Source organism: Zootermopsis nevadensis, unplaced genomic scaffold (assembly GCF_977971745.1).
Source record: "Zootermopsis nevadensis isolate Lab colony 2312 unplaced genomic scaffold, Znev_1.0 Znev_ptg000001l, whole genome shotgun sequence".
NCBI lineage: Eukaryota > Metazoa > Arthropoda > Insecta > Blattodea > Termopsidae > Zootermopsis > Zootermopsis nevadensis.
In genome coordinates, this window is record NW_028259133.1 from 4,688,754 (window position 1) to 4,712,638 (window position 23,885).

Below are 23,885 nucleotides of genomic sequence, written 5' to 3' on the forward strand. Positions count from 1 at the left end.
CTGCTATTGGTGGGAAGTGTGATACGTCAGAGTTTTACGCTACTACACAGACTGAAAACATCAAGCAGTTACGAGTAGCGTGTAGTGAGTGCACCTGTACTGTGTTCTGTGGGTGTTGCGATAACATTCTAGATTAAATCGCTGTGCCACTGTGAGTTAATCTTAAAGCTGTACCCATTAGAACACATGAAAGCCTGTCGTCTGTTGTTCGTTCAGTGGTTGTGGAACGAATGCTTTTAGGATCGGTCGTCACTCACCGCGAAATCTTGCGCATGCGCGTATATCGAATTCCTAGCAGGGATTTTCTCCTGGTCTGCAGACTGTAGGTATCAGGTGGACTAGAGGGCTGCTATTGGTGGGAAGTGTGATACGTCAGAGTTTTACGCTACTACACAGACTGAAAACATCAAGCAGTTACGAGTAGCGTGTAGTGAGTGCACCTGTACTGTGTTCTGTGGGTGTTGCGATAACATTCTAGATTAAATCGCTGTGCCACTGTGAGTTAATCTTAAAGCTGTACCCATTAGAACACATGAAAGCCTGTCGTCTGTTGTTCGTTCAGTGGTTGTGGAACGAATGCTTTTAGGATCGGTCGTCACTCACCGCGAAATCTTGCGCATGCGCGTATATCGAATTCCTAGCAGGGATTTTCTCCTGGTCTGCAGACTGTAGGTATCAGGTGGACTAGAGGGCTGCTATTGGTGGGAAGTGTGATACGTCAGAGTTTTACGCTACTACACAGACTGAAAACATCAAGCAGTTACGAGTAGCGTGTAGTGAGTGCACCTCTAATGTGTTCTGCGGGTGTTGCGATAATATTCTAGATTAAATCGCTGTGCCACTGTGAGGTAATCTTAAAGCTGTACCCATTAGAACACATGAAAGCCTGTCGTCTGTTGTTCGTTCAGTGGTTGTGGAACGAATGCTTTTAGGATCGGTCGTCACTCACCGCGAAATGTCGCGCATGCGCGTATATCGAATTCCTAGCAGGGCTTTTCTCCTGGTCTCTGGACTTGTACACGTTATAGTTGGAATCCATTATGCGACGTGGATACTGATTGTGTGTAACGTTAATCACTCGAGGAATCGAATTTTGTTTAAATCGTAGGTTATGCGTCGTTAGATGTTTGTATGGGTTTTGCGTGTCTCAGTATTCTAGCCGAGCAGAGAGAAATGAAATAAGTAGTTGGAGCAGTAAAGGAAAACACTCACACAAGAGACGGGGAACGTTTCGTTAAAATATGCAAAAAAAAAACGTCCTCCCTAGGTGGTTATTGTTAATGTTGCAGATGAAATTATGGTCGCAACTTTTGATTTTAGCACGTTAATCACTCGCTGTGTGTCTCAAAGTTGAATGCCCTACTGTGTAGAATAGAGACGCGATTGTACTTTAAAATTCCTCTCGGTAGAACCCCCACACACACGCATAAAGATGGGGGCATTTGTAGTACATTAACAATACGTACATACGTGATACTTTTGAAAACGAAGCGATGCTTGTAGGAGTCTGTCGCATTCCAAGACATTTTCGTCCTCGCTTATTTACCAAATATTATTAAGAGAATGAAATCAATAAGTATTATGGGTACTGGTTGTAAGGCACGAATTAAAATGCATATAATGGTATGGACTGAATTTATCTGGATTGGTGGTGACCTCTTTCTGAACACGGTAAGGGCGCGATCATACCGACGTAGACCAGACCAGTCTGACAGATTTGAACTCTGATAACAGATTAAAAAGCCGGCGATCCAATTCCATAAATCAAGGACAGAGACCACAAATCTTGTTTGGCTTTGTCTGGAGCTTGTCGGTTCGTGCGCCAGTCTTTGCTAGTTACGACGATAAGCCGACCAGCACATATGTTCCGTTTCGACAACAAACTTTTAATTGTATTTAAGGATACAAAGCGTATCAACTGGGACAATGTCCAGAAGACGTCGAACGATATCGGGAAAGAGATGGGCTGTGAAAGTAAACAATTTTTTAATATTATTCATACGGTTCTAATTTTATTATTGATAATAAATTTGACTCAGTATTAATTTAGAGTTGTAATAGTGTGGAATATTTCTGTGATAATTAAAACCTCTATGAACAAGTAATCGTTATTTTATCTGAGTGATGCTTGCACCAAATATAAAGAAACGTTTCAGACAATATAAATTAATGGTGATTTTTAATTCACATGAGACACAGGACATTATCTCAGTCAGTAACAATATTCTGCAAAGGGAAAATAAATATTTACAGTTTAATTTGAATTGATGTCCTTAACTATGACTGTGTCAATAGAGGGCGAACCGGATGTAGTACGAGGTTCTGCCGCTAGGGGGTGCGGCCTACATTCATAGTGAATCAGTGTGCCAGCCGGCATCATCGAATTAGCATTTGTTTCTTAGTTACGGGCGTTTTGGTAGTGCATTACACCGACCCTCCTGCGATTTCGGAATGGCGTGTGCATCAAATTTTGCCAAAGACTCGCCAAAACGGCTACGGAAACCTATGAAATGCTAAAGCAAGCATTTGGGGAGTCCGCAATGGGTCGTGCACAAACTTTTGTGTGGCATTCACGTTTTAAAAATGGCCGAACCTCTGTCGATGATGACGAGCGTTCTGGACGACCATCTTCGAGCACAACGCCCGAAAATGTTACGAAGATTCGGCAGGCCATTCACGAAGATCGACGTCGTACCATCAACGACTTGTGCGACATTGTTGGGATAGGCTATGGGACCTGTCAGCTGATTCTAAAGGAAGAACTCCACATGCGACGCATCCTGTCTGAGGACCAGAAGCAGAATCGACTTCTCGTTTGTCAGGAGCTCAAAGATCTTGCAAGAACCGACCCCAACTTCCTTTCTAAGCTCCGTGTGACTTCTTCATCTTCCCAAAGATGAAAATTCAGCTAAAGGGAAGGAGATTTGAGACGATAGAAGAGATTCAGGCAGAATTGCAGATGGTGCTTGACAGGCTGACAAAGAAAGACTTCCAGGGATGCTTCCAGGCTTGGCAGCGGCGCTGGGATCGTTGTGTTCACTCCCAGGGGAACTACTTCGAGGGTGATGGATGAATTTAATACCTGAGATAAGTGTACGGTTTTTTTTTTAAAAAAAATAAGGCGCAGTCTTGAAACTTTTCGATCGAACCTCGTACTTCTAGTACTTTCTGTATTTTTTCCCGTGTTTAAAGAGGATATTCCAGTTTACCAATTTTGCAGGGTTTTATAAATTAACTATCTACGCAGCTAAACAAATCAATGGAGCGGAGTTCTTGAGAAGCTGATATATGCTCAGCTAGTCAAGAAGCTCCCCGCTTTTCATGAAATCCAAAGGTTCATTATAGTGTTCACAAAATCCTGCCACCAGACCCTATCCTGAAGCAAATTAAATCAGTTCTCACCCTCTCACCGTGTTTCCGTAAGATCCATTTTTGGACGCTCTTTACGTGTTTAACGTTGGCGAAGAACGCCTTATTGACTCTTTAATGTTGTCCTCTCATCAGTACCTTGGTATCTCGAGCGATGCTTTCCCACTGCGTTTTCCGACTACAGTTTTGTATTTTTTTACCTACCTTATGCGAGATGTTGACACGAAGTTCAGAAAGCGAGAAAGTCTTAAAAACTGATCGTTAATAAAAGAGTATCGTGAATTTATGCTCACTGTCCGGCAGAATTAGGTCGCTTCACGATTTCAGTGACCAGACTTGTTTATAAATAATCAGGTATAAATTCACATGGATTAATGGCGACCCGTTTGCGGACATGGTATTGTCTTCGTACGACGCGGGAATTTCTTGACAAACAAAGCGACTCCTGCTTTCTCGGGAAGTTCTCACTTTAATGAAGTTGGTTTCTGTATGCAAGCTTTATGTTGAACGGAAGGAAGGCATTTTAGGTGATGGTTGTGTTGGAAACTTTCACCTCCACGACCAATGACGCAGTTGAATTCCGCCGATGGTGACAAACAGAGAACGTGGGACGTTACGCAACAAAGAATCTAATTCCACTGCAAATCCCACCAATGATGTGGTTCAGAATAGGCGTTGGCCACTTGGGACACTGCTGGAGTGAAACTATTAACTCAAGAAATATCGTAGTCCAGGTATGCTGACAGGTTTAAACTAAGAAGTTTGTGAATCCAACAGACACGGTGGGTGTTCACAAGTCCGAAAATGGGAAAAGCGATTGGACAGCTGTCCAAAACTGAAACACGATTTAGCCTGGCTTTGTCAGAACTCAAGCCGCTACTGTTACGAGCTGGTCACAAATGTTGCTCTAACGCCACGTCATTTGCGCATGTCCGTATCTTGGGAACAGGTGGAGGGGAGACGCGAGGTAGGGAACGCATCGCACAGCTACAGGATCACGGCCACTTAGATTTGATTGGGAACGTAGCGTACAAAATTATAGAAGTCACTTAAAGGTGGAAAATGAGACGAGGCAGAAATTTTACCCAAGGCAATTTTACTTTAATACGCTATTTTGTTCGTAAATATTAATAGCTGGAAACTGAACGTGTTAACAAACGTGTTTTGGTCTACGTCATAAAATGGGAAGGGCTCCTCAACAGATATTAACAATGTTTCTGTTGATGCAGGTATTGTCGTTATCATTAAACATTTCTGATTTTGATGACAAATGAAAAGATTGTACGGAGATCTGGAATTGACGTACGGCTTATCCATTCTGAAGTCAAGATTGTCCATTGGAGACTCCCATTTCATCTTCAAGGAGCATACAGTCGAAAATCATTTGCTGCTGAGAAAAAACAAGCTCACTGTCGGAATTTTTCACCGTTTCAAGTCGCTTTAATTCCTTCAGGTTTGCTCACGACTCCGGTTACCCTCAGGAACTACTTTTGTTTATGATGCGACCCTGTTCATTTGTGGTTATTTAACGATGCTGACAGTAGCTCACACTACACGCCGTAGAATAATAGATGATTAATTAGTAGATTCGATAAGTGGAATGTTCCTGAAGTAGACCTTCATTGTACTGTTAGACATGGTGTTGAAGAACGGCCATTTTTAATTTAATTTTTTCTTCTTCCATGGAATGATTTCGTATTCTTCGTGTTCCTCCGTTCTGTCGGAGATGCGCAGTGAACGCAAAGTAACTGACATGCTTTCTCCGTTACAAATACGCACATGGGACTATTAGATGGACGGAAATACTTTCGGAGAGATAAATTTACTTTTCCCTTGTATAGTATTGGATATAATATTATTATGATATTTAAGTATGATTTGAGGTTGTTACGGCTGTCTTCTGGGTTGTAGTCTGCTATAGGTTTATCTTGCTGCTTCCATCATCGTCCTGAAGATGGAAGTATATTTGGGCTGCGAAGCATTGCTGATGTTTAACTTATTCCTTTGGCCCACAAAATACATTTTAGTGTAAGAGTTAGTGTATCTAAATGCCACCGATTGTGTTGAAATGAAAAGGGGAAATGTTTTCAGTTATGGCGTACATCTTGCTTCTCCTTCAACTTTCCATCTTCCCTTTAATTTTTACTGCGACGTAGCCCAAGTTCGGAGTTGTTTTGCCCAAACTGTAGGTCTACTTCTCAGGTTGAGCTATTTGTATGTATGTAGTAGGCCATGGAGAAGCGTTCGCCATCTTTTGTTGATGTATATCGATTCCATTAATTTAATATCGATAATAGTTAAATGTGGATGTGTGAAGATAGTTTATATCGTAGAATTTGAATTAGTTTAAAGATAAGGAAGATTTTTTTTTAAAAAAAGCGATGGTAAGGACATACCAAAATAGACCCGTTCTGTGTTGAAGAGATATCTAATTTTTTAATATTTATTTCGTGAAAATCACTATTTTTGGGCACGAAATTCTTTTAATGGTGTGATAAATGTTCCCTGCACGTTAACCACTAGACAATCTACGAGTGTGCTTAGGATGAACAATTGTTGGATCGTAAAAAGTTGTATGAAGAAACAAAGGAAGGGAAATAACGTAAAATGGAATATAATAAGCGTCTAAAACAAAGAGGAAAATAGGATAGGATAAGTCGGTCTCCGTTACCGGTTTAGCAATGTACCGCCGACAATAGGTGGTATCTTATACAAAAGATCGATGCATGAGTAGTGAAGACAAAAATGGGACCACTTGGAGTGGACGGTGGGAACGGAAGCCACTATCCTCTTTAAGGGCACAGGAGGTGGGATCCAATGGAAAGCGAACCTCTGGGATGGGAACTGGTCGAAAGTAATTCGTTAACGGTCGATCACGAATATGGGTTATTTGAAGTTTACTAAAATGTATGATTTGGGGTTTTCACGGCGGTGAGTCTGAAGATGGCTGTCTTCTGGGTTGTTTAGCCGTGTAGCCTGGTCGGTAAACTTCTACCAGGGCCGTTAACTTGGAATGTCGAATGGCAGGGGCGGCGAAGGGGACAGGCGACGGTCCAGAGGCTCGCATGCCTGACACCTCTAAATTGTATGCATTGGAATAGCCTTTTTAACGTATATTTTTGGAGTTTGCCTTATATGTGTGTGCAGTTTTCTCTGAAACCAACATCGAAGAACAAGGAATTGAGAAAGTTTTTGGTAGAAGCCTGTGGATGTTAAACGATAGTTTTTAAACGTCTCTCGTAGAATGGTGTAGTTGACTGTAGTTTGAATGAGATTGACCGTGGTCTGTTAGGTCACATATTGGTCTTTTTCTTAGTGTTTCTGAGCAATCGGCAATAGATGGCAGGTCTTGTTAGTTTTCATGAACAATGAGGCACTTCTCAGTATTTAACCTTTGGTGTGACATATACATATTTTACTTACTTCTCCAGAGACTTTTAATTTAAATTCCTTTAATTTGAAAACTGTCTTGTAGGTGACGATTAAATTGTTGATTGTTATGAACTATTGCACGCTCTGAAGAAAGATACCTAATATGATTTCCTGATAAATATTACCCAAAGTAATTGCCCAAGTCTGTTGTTTTGTATGGGTGCGAAACATGGTCTCTCACTCAGAGGGAGGAACACAGATTGCAGGTATTTGAGAACAGGGTGTTGAGGAGGATATTTGGGCCTAAGAGAGAAGACGATGGAGCGTGGAGAAAACTGCATAATGATGAGCTTAAAAATGTATACTCCTTCCCCGGTAATGTCAGGGTGATTAAGTCGAGAAGAATGAGATGGGCTGGGCATGTAGCGCGCATGGATGGGACAAGAGGTGTGCACCGGGTACTGGTTGGAAAGTCTGAGGGGAAGAGACCGCTGGGGAGACCTAGACGTAGATGGGAGGATAATGTCAGGCGGGATCTGTGAGAGATAGGAGTTGAAGGAGACTGGATTTTGTTGACCCAGGACAGGGTCCGGCGGAGGGCTTTGGTTAATTCGGTGATGAACCTTCGGGTTCGGTAAGCCAATTAGTTAGTTAGGTAGTTAATTGCCCAAGTAAACGTGCCTTAGGATTACCACAACGTCCAAACTAAAGTGGCGTATCAGAAGTGGACAGAACCGTTTTAAAGGCCAGGGAAACAATTTTGAGTCGAAAGAGAAACTCGTTAACCGTTGAAAGCGGAAAACAAACGCCTCTAGCGTTGTTACCTCACCGCACTGAGGGGAAATAAGGGGAAGGGGGGATTGTGAAAGGAGACGTATTGAAAGGTCGCCTTGGATACCCTTGAGCTGGCTGGCACTGTAAACCCCGTTCGGACATTCCGCTAAGCAGTGCTGGTGTTAAATCTGGAATAGCGACGGACTTTGCACTAGTAAAATTGCTATTTATTAAAACCAGCCTCTGAATTTTATATTTTTGGTATGGATTCGTTATATCCTGTAGGGTCTGTAGATGGAAAAACACAAATGTGTCGTGCAGTCTTTCGGCAATTTAGTCATTTGAAATATCTGAAGTTGTTATAAAAAGTTTCAAAAATGTAATTGAAAACTACATATATTTGAATGTGTATATGTTCATATGACATGAATAGTACCTCTTTCTGTGATTTGTCGGTCAGGATCTGCCACAACCATCACAATCTTTGAAGATACGTCTGGAAACGAAATATAGAACAGGCTGTGTCTCTGCCCCATTTGACTCATCCAGTATGACAGAAATTCTGTTGCGGAACGATGATAAGTATCTTATTAGTAGCTTGAGTAAGTCACCAATGAATCTGAAGATTTCTGTCTTCTGGGTTGTTGCGCCGTGTAGTCTGGTCGATGTTTGCCAACGTTTCAGAGGTCATACTGCCTCCGTCATCAGAATATGATGATTTCTGTCTTCTGGGTTGTTGCGCTGTGTAGTCTGGTCGATGTTTACCAACGTTTCAGAGATCATACTGCCTCCGTCATCAGAGTATGAAGATTTCTGTCTTCTGGGTTGTTGCGCCGTGTAGTCTGGTCGATGTTAAAACAACAATTCAGAGGTAATACTGCCTCCGTCATCAGGGCGGTAAATATCTACCATACTACACGGCGCAACAACCCAGAAGACAGAAATCTTCATACTCACCGCTGTGGAAACCAGTGAATTTCTTCGTCAATTTAACTTACTCTTAATTTCTCTAACAAGAAACCTGTACTGAGTCGGTTAAACCCAGTTCACATCATTACATCCTATTTCTCCGAAGTCAGTTTTAATATAGACCAAATTCTTCGGTCTACGTGTAAGTCTGTCTAGTTTTGTATATAAATTTACAGGGCAAATCCCTCGTTTTGCGTATCCTGTGATTGGCTTTCTTGTTTGATGAGTGTTTACGTAATAGTGAAAGAAAACAAATGAACGGGAGAGAAAGCAAGCTGTATACCTCCACTCACCCCAAACGCCTACATGTCGTATAGTGGGACAAACTTTAAACTTTACTTTTATTGGAATTAAGTTTTCGTTGTCTTTCGCACAAGTTGCCTGGATGGACTGCTGCAATTATTTAAGTCGGAATAGCGTCTATGAAACTTCGGTCCGCCCGAATAAGGGTCTATTTATATAGGAACTTAAAGATAACGACACGAGCCCTTGCCGATTTTTCAGAAAATATTATTCAACGTTTTTCAATGGAACTGTTTAGGAAAAATATCGTTGGAGACGTAAGTTGGGCGAGACTCGTTCGTGGGATGGACGAGCTCGGAGTCAATATAGGGTCTATTTATATAGGAACGTAAAGATAACGACACGAGCCCTTGCCGATTTTTCAGAAAATATTATTCAACGTTTTTCAATGGAACTGTTTATATTGACTCCGAGCTCGTCCGTTCCACGAACGAGTCTCGCCCAACTTACGTCTCCAACGATATTTTTCCTAAACAGTTCCATTGAAAAATGCTGAATAATATTTTCTGAAAAATCGGCAAAGGCTCGTGTCGTTATCTTTACGTTCATATATAAATAGACCTTAAGAAGTAACACAACGATCTTAGGTCTCTGGAGAAATATACAGTCCCACAGAAGGACTTAGCAATGCACAGACAAGCAATAAACATCCGGTTAACAATAAATCGCTAAATTATTCTCTGCAGTTTCTTGATAAGCACGAATCTGTTATGTGAGTTGGCTTTCTAAATGTCATGATTTCAGCATTCAGAGAAAGGCGAAGTGGTTTGGACCACCTAGAAAATAAATCTTACTCAACAGTTTCGGTACCAACCAACAACCCTTTCTTCTTAGCCAACTGAAAATTACAAAGCAAATTTTATTCGATTTATATAAATAAAATATTACTTTATTCCATAGCTGATGGTACATCTTAATTTATACCGGTCTTCAGATTCGATGGAAGAATTTTGGCTTTTACTTAGGGAACTTCTCTGTTTATCACTTCCTTGTAACTACTATATGGTTTTTGTTGAACGTTACAATTTTTTTATACGTGGCCACAGTCAGAGAACGGATTAGCCAAGGATTGTCGTCTCCGACGAGAAATTTCTGCAACTTAAGATCCATAAATTATCACACTGAGCGACATGCAAAATTTATGATCGTGAAAGCAGGTGACCTACGAGGATGATTCAGGGTTGACCTAGACCAGGGGTGGGGAACCTGTGGCCTTTTAGGTCCTTAAGTGCGGCCTTTTGACTGAATCCAAATTTTACAGAAAAAATCCTTTTATTTCTATTAATAAATGCTGCAACCAAATATTCAAACGCTTTCCAACAAAAAGCAGACACAACATAGTCATTGAAAGATTAGTTAACTCTAAAATTAATAAATAGTTTTCATTTTTTGAAATTATTAAGTACATAGTAGTTAGATTTTTACAAAATAATGTACATTTTTAAGTACATCTAATTGAAGTTTCTTGAATGCGGCCTTATTTGATTACAGCCAAATTAATACGGACTTCCAACATGTTCCCCACCCCTGATGTAGACCTTTTTATTAGACAAACCACAAACATGTCAGAATCACAGTGATATAATTTGTCATCTGTCTTGAATGTCTGTCCTCCCAGTAGCTCCTTCGTTGGTCAAAACAAGTGATAGTCACTAGGGGTTAGATAAGGACTGTAAGGGTTGTGATCCAAGATACGAGGTGCGATCGAAAGGTTTCCAGACTGCGCGTATAAAAACCCGCACACTTATCTCAGGTATTAAATTCATCCATCACCCTCGAAGTAGTTCCCCTGGGAGTGAACACAACGATCCCAGCGCCGCTGCCAAGCCTGGAAGCATCCCTGGAAATCTTTCTTTGTCAGACTGTCAAGCACCATCTGCGATTCTGCCTGAATCTCTTCTATCGTCTCAAATCTCCTTCCCTTTAGCTGAATTTTCATCTTTGGGAAGAGGAAGAAGTCACACGGCGAATAAGGAGGGTGTGGGATGACGGCCATGGTGTTTGAGGCCAAAAACTGCCGAACTTTGAGGGCGGTGTGCGCTGGCGTGTTGTCATGATGCGTCGCATGTGGAGTTCTTCCTTTAGAATCAGCTGACAGGTCCCATAGCCTATCCCAACAATGTCGCACAAGTCGTTGATGGTACGACCTCGATCTTCGTAAATGGCCTGCCGAATCTTCGTAACATTTTCGGGCGTTGTGCTCGAAGATGGTCGTCCAGAACGCTCGTCATCATCGACAGATGTTCGGCCATTTTTAAAACGTGAATGCCACACAAAAGTTTGTGCACGACCCATTGCGGACTCCCCAAATGCTTGCTTTAGCATTTCATAGGTTTCCGTAGCCGTTTTGGCGAGTCTTTGGCAAGAGATTCAGGCAGAATCGCAGATGGTGCTTGACAGGCTGACAAAGAAAGATTTCCAGCGATGCTTCCAGGCTTGGCAGCGGCGCTGGGATCGTTGTGTTCACTCCGAGGGGAACTACTTCGAGGGTGATGGATGAATTTAATACCTGAGATAAGTGTACGGGTTTTTATACTTTCCGATCGCACCTCGTACTTGTAGCCCCACCACAACTTCCTTTCCTCGCCAGCTCCCCACCTGTGAGGCACGTACTATGTCGGGTTCATATCCCTGCAGGAGGAAACCTGTTATTTGTGGGTTTCTGGTTTACCCAGTTTTTATCGAAATGAAACACCGGACGCGTGTCGTCACACTCCTTGAGGAATTCCTGTCCGTAGTAATTTTTTCTGTCATGGAAATTCAAGTTCTACGTACGTCTTCATTGAAGTTGTTTTGGTTTGTCATTTTTTTTTTGAATGTTTATTTTTGTGACACAAATACTGAATCTCCCAGAGAATTAGACTCTTTTGCTCCCCTATAAATTCTTGAAACACTTAATTAATGAACGCTAGGTCTTGACACTTTCAGAAATTAAGTCTGCTTCGTTCATCTTAGACACTTTATGCTCAAAAATATTTTTTCTAGCTTCACTACGCACTTCTTAATAATTACGACCACTACTGCTTGTACTCTGCTTATGTTAGGACATTTTCAACTTTGAACGATTGGAAGTAATATTTTTTAAGCCATAACATTAATTAATACTTAAAATTTACTTACGCAGATGTAACTTTAAGAGAGAATGCTATATATTTACATTTCCGTAGAGTAATTAATTTTAAACAACTTTAAATTAGGTTCAAGTCCTTCACAAAACAACCAAACGACGAATAATTTTTTTCCCCCGTTCGGAACGAAACGTAGATTGGAAGAGTGTACCTAAGCTTCATAATATTAAAAACGCAGGTTTAAAAATTTCAAAAAAGTCATATTGGAAGAGCGACCGATGGATCCATGCTGAATTTCACCTAAATATTTTAGTTGTGATGACATTTTTTTAAAGTATGGTATTTAATGCGTACACAATAGGTTTTAAACATTTAAGATATAGTTTTTAGTGTCTCAGGAATTCGCCGTTGGCAGCTTTCAGATGTCAGCGTCCGTGAATCTCGTAATAACGTATAAATGTTTAAAAAAAAAAATAGTTGGGCGCTGAACGTAATCGAAAGACGAATGGTTTTAAAATTGCTCACATGCAAACCTGTAGCCAACCATAGACCATTACTGACAGTACAACGTAGCACTTTGTAACAATCTGTATTTGTGTCTGATCCCAGTAAGTGGGCCGCAGATGTTTCAAATTATAGTGCACTTTTTTTCGTGTTCATCCGTTAAATATCACAAGCCGATTTCACTTCCTGGCAGACTGGCTCCATGCAATTAAGGCACGTAACTGTAAGTCGCTTTTGCTTTCAAACCAAACTTTCTTTACGCTCTCCCAAGGATCTGTAACGGAAACTGAAGGCCGCTGGCATCTTCGCGTCAGCTGACAAGCAAAGAGCAGAGTAATGTTACACAATCGTTGAAGGTGACTGCGCCTTGGAATTTTGTCTTGAGACAAGATGGCGGCGAAATAGTATTGTACCAACATTGTAATGGTATTCGATCTCAGCCGTTTCTACACGAATTTAAAAAAATGTAATTAAATAGTTTATTACAAAAGTCATGTAACTTTTAGCTAAATTTATGTTCCAAACTAACATTATTCATGTTCAATGATAGGGGAATCTGTATTCTGTGTAAGATTATCTTTTATCAGCCTCTACCATCAAAGGAATCAGCTACGACTTTGATTGGTTGACGGTAACCGACCCTTGCGCCGGGATCATTCCTTGATCCTTTGTTCTTTCCCATTCATTTTATCCCCTAGGAGCACTCTACCTCCCGATCTTGTATTGGTGACCGTCGTCCTCCTAAAAAGGTCCCAGGTCTTTTACAGTTCCTGGATCCTTGGGGAGGGTTAGGATACGTCCCTCAGACCTCTGCATTTAGGTACCCTATTCAGGGCTTCCCTTGGGTCGTACCATGTCACAATGTTTGTCCATTTAGTCAATTTTCAACAGAATCGAAGCCACACGTTAGAAACTACGGCCGGTTCCTGTCCGAACTAAACAGTTTAATTGATATTGCCACGAAGTTTATGCCTGTTACGTTTGGTTGTAGTATAACCCTGTATTGTCTTTCTTGTTTTGTAAGCTGTGTTTCTATTGTCGTCTTTAAACAATGGCTGTTATTTTCTTTTAGTCTCTCGTCCTGCATGTGTAATAAACCAGGTAGCTCGGTCAGTATGTAAAAATAGCTCACTTTTTGCTCTTTATTCCAGGGTTTTTATTTCTAGAAATGTACCGTGCAGTATAGTCGGCGCAATAGTTTTTGGCCGGTGGGATTTCCAAGGGGAAGGCTAGGAGCGAGTCTCTTGTGCGATAGTATAATGCTGACTGCACCGAGGAGCTTCTGTGACTGAACGCCCAAACAAAAGAAATACACTGACCGTGCCACCTCAGGTACACGGACTAGGCCCGTCCGCCAGTTACGCTAGCTTCTTCACCGGCCAGAAACTACTGCGCCGACTATACAGTATTTGTAATCTAACCCGTCATGGCGAAAGCGCTGTTGTGTCTAAGCCCAGCGAGGACAAAGTCAGAGATTTCGAAATCCCTGCTGGGTTAAGCCCAAGAGAGGAATGTCAGTGTCACTCACCATGGGGCAACAAGTGCAGATGTCTAGGTATCAGGAAGTAAGCATGCTGGGGAAGTCCCTTGGCGTTGAAGGTCCAGGGGCTAACAGCTTGACTCCGAGCAGGGGTGGTAGCATTTCTTGGTAGTGTCCTCGGCGGCGTAATACCTGTAGGCGGACCTGCCCTTTGGGTGACCAAGTAACTCTGAGGCAATTCTGATATTCCCGAGTCCTGGGTGATCTAATCTGAGATGGTAAAAACCCAGGGTTTTGCAACCCTAGGAGCACTGGAAACCCGAAATGTGTTAAAATTCTGGGAGGAAGTGTTTCGGTGGAAAAAAACATGGGCTGGAGTCTCCAAAGGGGATGCTCTTCTAGTTCAAACACCAGGTTTCGCTTCACCCCTTTGGGAAGTCTTGGTGTTCGCTTTGTTCCCATGCCGTAACGCTACAGATTGCACGCGTGGAGGAGCTCGTGGTTTTCGCTAACCTTCGAGTGTGAAGAATAAAAACCAGACTGCGTTGAATGAAGGAGAGGTATTGAATTACAGAACAGATATCTGCCTAGCATTTCACCAAGAAAGTTCAATTGAGCATTACGGTCGTTATATAAGCGGCTGACAAACCCAAGGTCATTCCTCTGATACATCTGCAATCACCTAGAAGCCTGCACGGCATTGGAAAGAAAATACATTGAATTGTATCAACATGTGTGTATTACGACAGTGGATGCGAGAGATGGCTATGTAGCACCGTGTGGTCTGGTAGAAGTCTGTCAGTTTCAGATGCCCATCTGCCTCCATCATCATCGCCGTGATGATGGAGGCAGCAAGGATCTCTGAAACGTTGGTAAACGCGTTTTTAAAAATATTTTAATTTTTTTGAACTCAGTCACGAGTCCCTAGTCATCCTTTACAGGCGGAAGAAAATCACGGAAGATCTTGGGAAGATGACCCACAAACTTGCTGTTCCTCTATTGATGCGGTTGAAGGTCGTGTTCACATTAGGCAGGAAGGCGACCGATTTATATCTCTTAAGTTTAGTGGGTCCTTTTTTTGATGGCCTGATATAATTACAGGAAAGAAATATATATATCAGAGTCTGAGTGTCTGAAAACATAACAGTTTATACGTGCAGGTATGAGATGCAGTATTTTAGTTAGAAGAAAGTAAATTACAGAATATTGGAAATTAAAATTTCAGAAATAAGAATGAAAAGACTCGGTAGCTAAGACGGTTGACGTAAACAGTGAATATTACGTAATATGTAACTTCGTGATTTATCCACGGCGCTTGTGATGGAAAATGCGGAAGACAAATGAATGATGCTGGAGGGGAAAGCGTGCGTTTGGAATGAGATAGAAGAGCGAGCATTAAAACTTCGCTGGTGACGCGCTGTCTGTGAGACCGAGGAGGAAACAATACCTTGTTTTCTTTGTACAGTACGGCTTGCATTGCTCTGCTGTTCACAGTATCTTCTTATCTGTCGCTTATACGTGCACTGGCAGTTCCTTGTCTTCTCCGGTCATTCGATGTTTGTATCGTGAAATTTAGTTCGGTGTCGGTCTGGGAGATGGCACGTCACCGGTTATAATACATTTTTTTCACTCGGATTTTCTCGTCTATACCATGATGATCCAGTTGTGGGCAAGAAGGACTTCGGTACCTGAAAGAAAGTTTAAGACTTAAACATTAATCATCATTTTTAATTGGTTTTTCGTGTGTTGAATTAGAAGACAATATGAACATCGAAATTTACCAATCTATCCTGATTTTTAATGAAAGAGTAATAAATGCCAGGTTTTAAATTCGGTTGTCTTCGTGAAAATCCTGCAGATATTTTCAAGATCATTTGTGAAAGGCACAAAATATTTACTTTTAAACGTGTTACTGTGGTGTATACACCATATAAGATGTGAGGTTAAATACGAACCACGTAACTGATAGTGTCGGATAAAACATGTCACCGAATGAAGGTTAAGGTGGATATAAGGAGAATTGGAAATGGGTGAAACTGGCTAAGGATTATGTGAATTGGTGGCCTTTTCTATCATGGGCCATGAATCTTCTGCTTTTACAGACAGAGAGTTAGTTGGCTGGAACGAAGACAGAAAACCAGAAGATCAAGAAAGTAATCTCTTTCATCACGACTTTAATCTTAAAACAGATGATTATGTGGTAACAACCTTACGTTCGGGTTATTCGTACACAGTACACGTTACAGCACCGCACGAAAGTTTCGCTCGCTTTCTTTTAAAGATTAACTGAAAAATATTTTATCTCCAACCATTTTAGCAGCCCTCATCCACGCGTTATCATTTCCCAACCACGGAATTGGGAATTGACGAAAAACAAATACGATGTGGCGATTACACTTGCCAACCTAATTCTAACGTTTTATATAGCAAAATAATTTGTCCCACGGCAAATTCCTCTTTATGGCCGGAATGTAGATTTGAGGATGACGTTATTGGGATACTGCACTTGTCATTAATAGTATGAAAGATTACAGTGTGATTATATCACTCCTGCTTCGATTCTGGACGTCTTGGGTTCGAATCTCTCTCCGGAGACTGTTTTGACTGATGGTTTCCATGCTTTTCGTTAGCCAGTCCGGCAAATCCCTACGTAGTATTTAAAATGATGTTCATGGGGCGGATACTTTTCTTGAGAAGGAATCTCGAAAGTATTTACAAGAACACACTCACCAATCCCTATTCTGAGTCAGACAAATGAAATTCACATCATTCCAAACTGTTCATTTTATATCTATTTTAATATTGTCATCTCATCCACAAATGCGCCCGTTCTCCTCAGGATTTCCTTCCCATGTAATTCATGCCACATATCATACGCAATTTGTTGTGGTATTTAAAACGCTGTTAAATGGGGAATAAATAAATTAAAAATATATAAAAATCTTTGTTCAAATTCTCGTTGTGTCGACTACTGACACGGTGTCGTGATGCCATAAACCGAATAGATCCATCAGGTGATAGATTCTGAGCTTATTTAATAATTACTTTCAATTATTAAATAAGCTAAGAATCTATCACCTACAATGGCAGAATTTAAAATTCCGCCTCCTGTCGAGAACAAATCTGTTAATGACCTGGGTTTTATTTATTTATAGTTTATTTAACAATGACTTTTCAGTAGTACAGACTACATAGCGTCGAATGAAGATGGTGGTGAATAATGAATTGGAAAGGATGTGAAGTAAGAGGTCGTGGCCTAATTTAAGGTACTATTCGTCATTTGCCACAATTTGTGAATATAAACATTAAGAATCGTTATAAGCCAAGGTGGTCTAGCGGTTAGAACGCTGGCCTTGTAATCCTGGGGTCTCGGGTTCGATTCCCGGCGGTGCCCGAATTTATAACTTGTGTTGGGCAAGGCCGTGGTCTAGGCAACACGGAGTTTTCCTCCGGGGGCTTCCCCGGTTTCTCCGTGGCATCCCAACAATTACTCCATTCACACACAGAAGAAGGCAATGGCAAACTACTTCTGGATCATCTGCCAAGAACGTATATGAACAGGTCCCAGTCCGAGAAAAGGATGGAAGGATCCTGTTCATATGGACCTGTCGTCAGACAGAACACTAAATAAAAAAATAATATGCCTAATAGTTCTACCAGCATACAAAAATGCAGTTCGGTCCTGACATATGCATTCTCATCTAAGTATCTGTAGCACACAAGGCTGAAAAATAGTTAATTGTTACGCGAAGACTCTCACCAATTTTACAAATTTTAAGTGATCCTATAAAGCAATCTAGGAACTTACTCATAGTATGTAAACAGTGTGATTATGATAGGATTTGAGACTTTCGCAGCGAGTACAATCAGTAAAATCTTCTCGGGCAATCAGCCGCGTCAACTGGTTACCGTAGTAAACCGACGTTTCGGGAACTAACTCTGTCCCCATCATCATGGTTCTGATGTGACTGGATACCTCGGAAGTCGCCTGATACACAGGCGAGAGCGAAAATAAAATGGTACAAATTCTATTATACTGTAGTGACTCATTTACTTAATGTATTTTAAAACAAGTGTCTTAACGTTTATGAAATGTTTACAGAAGTTAATAAAAATGCTCTCCGTTAGTTTGTATGTGTAACTGAGCCCTGTGAACCAAAATTCCCGTTAAGCTGACAAATTCAAGGCACGTGTCGTATTGTAGCCGCTTGAATCAAACGCCAAAGGTTCTGATGCGTGTTGATTATTTTAGAGCAAACTATGTCCGTTAGATGGCAACACAGGTAGAAGTCTGTACTAATTGTTGAGAACAGGAAATTCATACCACACACACCCATGACTAATATCCAAATATTGTCTTCGTTCAACCCCTTGAAATGATTTGGAAACTGCAATTAATACTCCGCCACCATTTTAGTGGTAGAAGTTAAGTAGTCGCTATTAGCACGAAACACGAAGTTTGAATCAAGAAATAAATTACGATTTATAATAGTGTCATTCAACAATGTTTCGGTAAATTTTAAAGTTGTCATAAACATTATGTAATTACTGTATTTGTTTCTTGGATATCTGACATTTTAACAAATCTTATCAAAATCGCAGTTGTCGAGAACCATAGCCGGTGAGAATCAGAGCCATCTACAGGCGCGGGTGGCAAACTAGTAGCAAGCACAGCACCGGCTTCAGCTGGTTTCGCAGGAGTACTAAAGGAGCACTACCAATGAGATCTGAGTTCCATACAGGCGAGCAATAACGTACCCGTTTGGCAATTATTTGCGAATGGACAAGGAAGAATTTGACATACTCTGATTCCAATCAAATTCAAAGTTGGTAGTAAAAGAAGAATGTTGTATTTTAGAAGAACTTTTTATTTAAATAAGATTTTTTATATATTAAATTTGTCGGATATAATTCAAAAGTTGACCCGTTGCCATATAGTGACTATTGGTGTATAAACAGTATTTAATACAGAATTTAAGATCAATTCCTACACCAATTTTTACTGTTCCTGCTACTAATGCTTTCTGCTCTTGGAGATGGCTCTGGTTATATTTACGGACAACTGCGATTTTGATATCATTTTTCAAAATGTTGAAGGTCTAAGAAACAAATGTAGTAATTTTACCTTCAATGGTTGATTTGTGATCGACATATAATCGATAACTAAGCGAACATCGAGTTGTATTACGTTCCGGAAAAGAATACTCATAAAAGTTGTTTATTTTTTTAAATGTGTATTAGCTATCACCTGCAATCACAAGATCTCATATTAAGTGTACTTACTGTTGTATGTGCGTCTACCATTTTGTTAGTATCTAATTCAATAAATTAAAAATTATAATGGGCTGAACCATGATGGCACAAGGATAATTTCAAGTCTTGTTAAAATCGATCTAGTGGTTGAAGGAGATAAGTATTAATTGATTCTTCGTTAGTCTCAATACTTCTTATATTTCTTTCTTAATTTTGACGATTTTATTCTGAAACACAGCAACTTTCTCGTGTGGAAAGACGTATCATAATCTTAACACTAAGAAAATATAGTGTTACTGACTGAAATGTTCGTTAAAACTATCAGATTTTAGTAAAAAATTTAAATACCTCGACTATTTTTCGTTAAATTCTACAACATCATGTTAATATAAAATGGTTTATCTGTTCTGGAGTTGTCTGATGCGAGCGGAGAACAGTTTTAATATAAATAATACATGCCTCTCGGGTTTTCGAGCACGTCAAAAAATGGAAGACTCCAGATATCATATTTCATATTTTCTTATACAGAAGAAAAGAAACCACCACCGAATGTAAGAATGTACAGAGATTTAACAGCCAGTGATGTCTTTTTGTTGGTGAGAAATGGAAATGGAAAATTTCGTAATCTGAATTAAACCGGAACGGAACTTTCACGCAGTGTGCAGCAATTTGTTGAATTATTAAACAGTCATGTAACACAACTAGACTTACTGATAATATCCCTCCCAAATGTTTTATATTCTTTTTCTTTTCGACGCTTTCGTGGCGTGACTAGCTTTTGTTTCGTGTAACAATATGGTCGACATGCGCAAGGTGACTGTCGGTGGACTTGAACGAAGTGTAATGAGTATATCACAAAACCAGATCGTGAACACGTCTTTGTTTTGTATATGTTATAAAAGCAATTACTCTGATAAAAATTCGGAGAAAGTTCGACATTGCTTGTGCGAATAAGAGCATAAGAATGGAACAAATAGTATCTTGTCACTATGTGTTACAAAAGTTTTCTCGTACTGCAGTCAAAGTCGGTGCCAGTTCATGAACGTTGTGCTATGTGACAGAACAACGAACAATTTCCAAATTCCACAGGAAGTCTTAGGCACTGTACATAGGAGTTATGTGTTCTTGTATTTACGAAATGTAGGAATAATGTAAATAGCCCAATTTCTGTAACTATGATTTAAAGAATGTCTGGCGATTTATGGTTTACAGTGTGGAATACAACAGGTTCTATTAAAAGCCCACACATTTTTAACTCAGTACGACCACGTAGGTCTGCAAAACCAAACATCACAAACACTGGCAATAAACGAGTAAGTCACTGGCAGAGGTACGTAAGAATTAAGTTTCTTTCGTGTACGAAATTAGAACTAATTACATTTTGTTGAATTTTCTCGTTTAATTATCTCTCTAAACAAAAATCTTTTAAAAAAGCTTTCTGGTAATTGAACCCAAAGGATCAATACAACTAAAGACCACTGTCAGGCATGGGTCAGCTTTAAGACGTATTTCCCTAAGTTAAATCAAAATGTTGTCATATTGCATTAGTCTTCCAATTTAACTTTTTAAAATGTGTTCCCACCAGTGTTTTGTAAACATTGTTTACCCTCATATTGACTTATACTACGCTAGTCATAGATGCCTAGATTTTCTTGTGACCATCGTCCTGATGATGGAGATAGTAAGCACCTGCGAAACATCAGTAAACTTCTTCCAGACTACAAGGCCAAACAACCCAACAATACCAGTTGATCTCTTTATGTAACATAATACATTGCCCAGTTAACTGATTGATCTATTGATTTGTTTACTGTAAATGGGGTAATTGCATAAATGAACTTAACATAGTAGAAACGGATTTGCTTCACCTCACATTAGCCGGTTACTTATTAGGTTACATTTCTGCGGACAAAACTTACAGAGATGAAGTGTGTTTATTTTCCTAAGAAAGATCAGTGTTTCAACAAAGTTTATATTTCACATCATCGTAAAAGAAAAGAATTTGGAAATTCATTCAATTCAACTAGAAAAAAAATACATCTAACTTAATTTTATTAAGCTTGTACGGATCTCACATCAGGTGGGTTTTAAAACTTACAAAACTCTTATTCCAATTAATTCCCCATCATCTCCTTCTGCAACTTTTTCTTCCTTTCCATTACTACTACTACACCAGCTGTTATTACTGTGGTTTTGTATGTTAGGTTAGTTAGGTTAGGTTGGGTTAGGTTAGGTTAGGTTAGGTTAGGTTGGGTTAGGTTGGGTTAGGTTAGGTTGGGTTAGGTTGGGTTAGGTTAGATTGAGTTAGGTTGGGTTAGGTTAGGTTAGGTTGGGTTAGGTTAGGTTTTTTCTGAAATGTCAATAATAAGTTCGAGCCGGAAGTAATTTTGTTCGCACTGATGGGAATTTTTTCACGTCGAACTCCATTCTTCCTCTGTGATGATATCGAACTTTTCCCCAGCGAGTTTCATAGCATCATCTAGACGGAAACATAAATTCTTTCTATGAAAGTAAAAGGGTGACGTTCGAAGGCGGGGGGGGGGGGCAGAGATGAAAATATGAAGCAGGGGTGCTAACCACTGATCTGTGACATTTATATACATAAAATAGAAATATTGCAGTAAAAGGAATAAGAAATTTTGTAATTTTTCTGATTGCGTTTAGATAAATGCGTGATTTCATGATTCTGCACGTAAATATAGGTGTTAAAGTTGACAGCATAAATAGCCAAATATGTATTAATCAGAAAATGGAATTGTGTCTCTTAAAACTTTTGTAAATATGAGAGATACTGCAATTTGCAGCAACATCTTTGACTCATTAGAATTAACTAAAACCACAAGATTCCACAAGAGATCCTATTTCTTTAATAACTTCTTCGCTACGATACGCAAAGATCTGTTCCTTCTGAAAGCAAAGGGGCCAGTGTATTAGTGTATGTCAAATGTGTAATTGAAGAAAAGTGGCCCTAATATACAGCAGTTGGTGCAGTCAACATTTTATCTCTGTGGATTTGGGTTCATGTATTGTCTATGGATCGCGGATTCCACATGATTTATCTGGTTGTACATCACACTAGTACCTGCTAAACTTTTGACTCAAGACTTAACGTGTGACGTTCACCTCCCCAATTCCAGTACGTTAAAGGTTAATATTGGCACTCTCAAAATTAAAGACTACAGACCTTTCCAGCAAACTGTCATGAGGATAATGAACCACAGACTTTAAACCACTGATGTAACATGTTTTGAGTGTGTATAACTGTATTTTGTAGTGTTTGCTTTGTCATGTGAAATTCGAGACATGAAAAGACTTCAACACACCTTTCTTAATAATTCATGGAAAAGATAAGATATATCACCTTACATCATCCTGTTGTTATAGTCACTAATATGTAATCTAACCTCTGAAACTGAATAATATACATGTAATTGATAATGTGATATCTTCCTTTTCAGCACTTCTGTTCATATTTTACATGCAACACTCCTTTCATTGTTCACCATCTGTGGTTCCAGGGGTAAGTCTTTGTTTTATCATAAGTTTTACTGTACAATATCGACTCAGTTCCAGCGAAACTAAACACCATGTAGGTAGTAGGACACTGCACTCAGGGATACATAATTTTATAGTCTTGATTTGCAACCAGAAAGTATTACCACGACAGTGGAAAGAATCACTTGTTGTCAATATCGATAAAACTGTGACTTCTGAGGTATCTCTCTTTTGTCAACGTCATACAGAATTTTATCGAATATTCTTCTGGTACTGTTAACGCCATTTACGAATGAAATTATCGGGGACGATCAATGTGGATTCAACTGTTGATCAGATCTTTTGCATTCGACAAATATTAGAGAAAAAGTGGGAGTATAATGGGTTAGTTCACCAATTATTTGTGGACTTTTGGAAGGCCAGAAGACACAGCGTTTTTCCAATGCCTGCTGAACAACAACCTGGAGGGAAACACATTTTTGCAGCGAGTAAGTTACTTTTGACGAGACATGGGTATAGTCGGCGCAGTAGTTTTTGGCCGGTGGGATTTTCAAGGGGAAGGCTAGGAGCGAGTCACTTGTGCGATAGTATAATGCTGACTGCACCGAGGAGCTTGTGTGACTGAACGCCCAAACAAAAGAAATACACTGACTTGATTCTCAGTGAGGTGTATGGAGCAATTTGCAAGGAGAGATAAGTGAAGTTGTCAATTGAGAATCATCTTGCTGCACGACAAGGCAATCCAGATACGGCGAATTTGACATCGAAGACTTTGGTAACCTTGGGCTGGGAATCTTGAACTACCCCTCTTACAGTCGAATTTAGCATATTTGTTTATTTGTTTAAATCTTGTCAATCTAATCACAATAAAATTCCTATTAATATTAAAATATTACCATAATTAACATTTAAATATTTAAAATATATTAAATGATGTTCTCTATCGAAATGTTCGATTTACATTAGATCATCACTTTTTTTACACGACATGTTTCAGTTCTAAAAGAACCATCTTCAGGTGTATAAAATTATATAAACTTAAATATAATTTCTTAAATGCAACTTTTAGTCAGATGTTTATCAGATTTCAAATGATGTTTTCTTCCAGATTTTATTGTATTTTTAATATCGTATTCGAAGTTGTTTTGTATATGTACGTCGTGCTTAACATGATTTTGTGTGGGTGAACGTTTTGTTGTTGTTTTTGTATCATCCTGTAAAGTAAATAATATAAAGACCAAATGAATATTAATAAATTAGAAATAGAAAATAAAATAATATATTTGAGTATATCATCT

At 39.6% G+C, this 23,885-nt stretch overlaps 1 protein-coding gene across 1 annotated transcript in view; it reads left to right on the forward strand.

The window, feature by feature from the left end:
* LOC110836763 (uncharacterized) overlaps positions 1–23,885 on the forward strand; it is a 65,250-nt gene that overhangs the window by 17,964 nt on the left and 23,401 nt on the right. Inside the window, exon 3 of the mRNA XM_087351606.1 lies at positions 22,551–22,612. Within this exon, the coding sequence (XP_087207732.1) occupies positions 22,551–22,612 (62 nt within the window). The remainder of the gene's footprint in view (positions 1–22,550; positions 22,613–23,885) is intronic.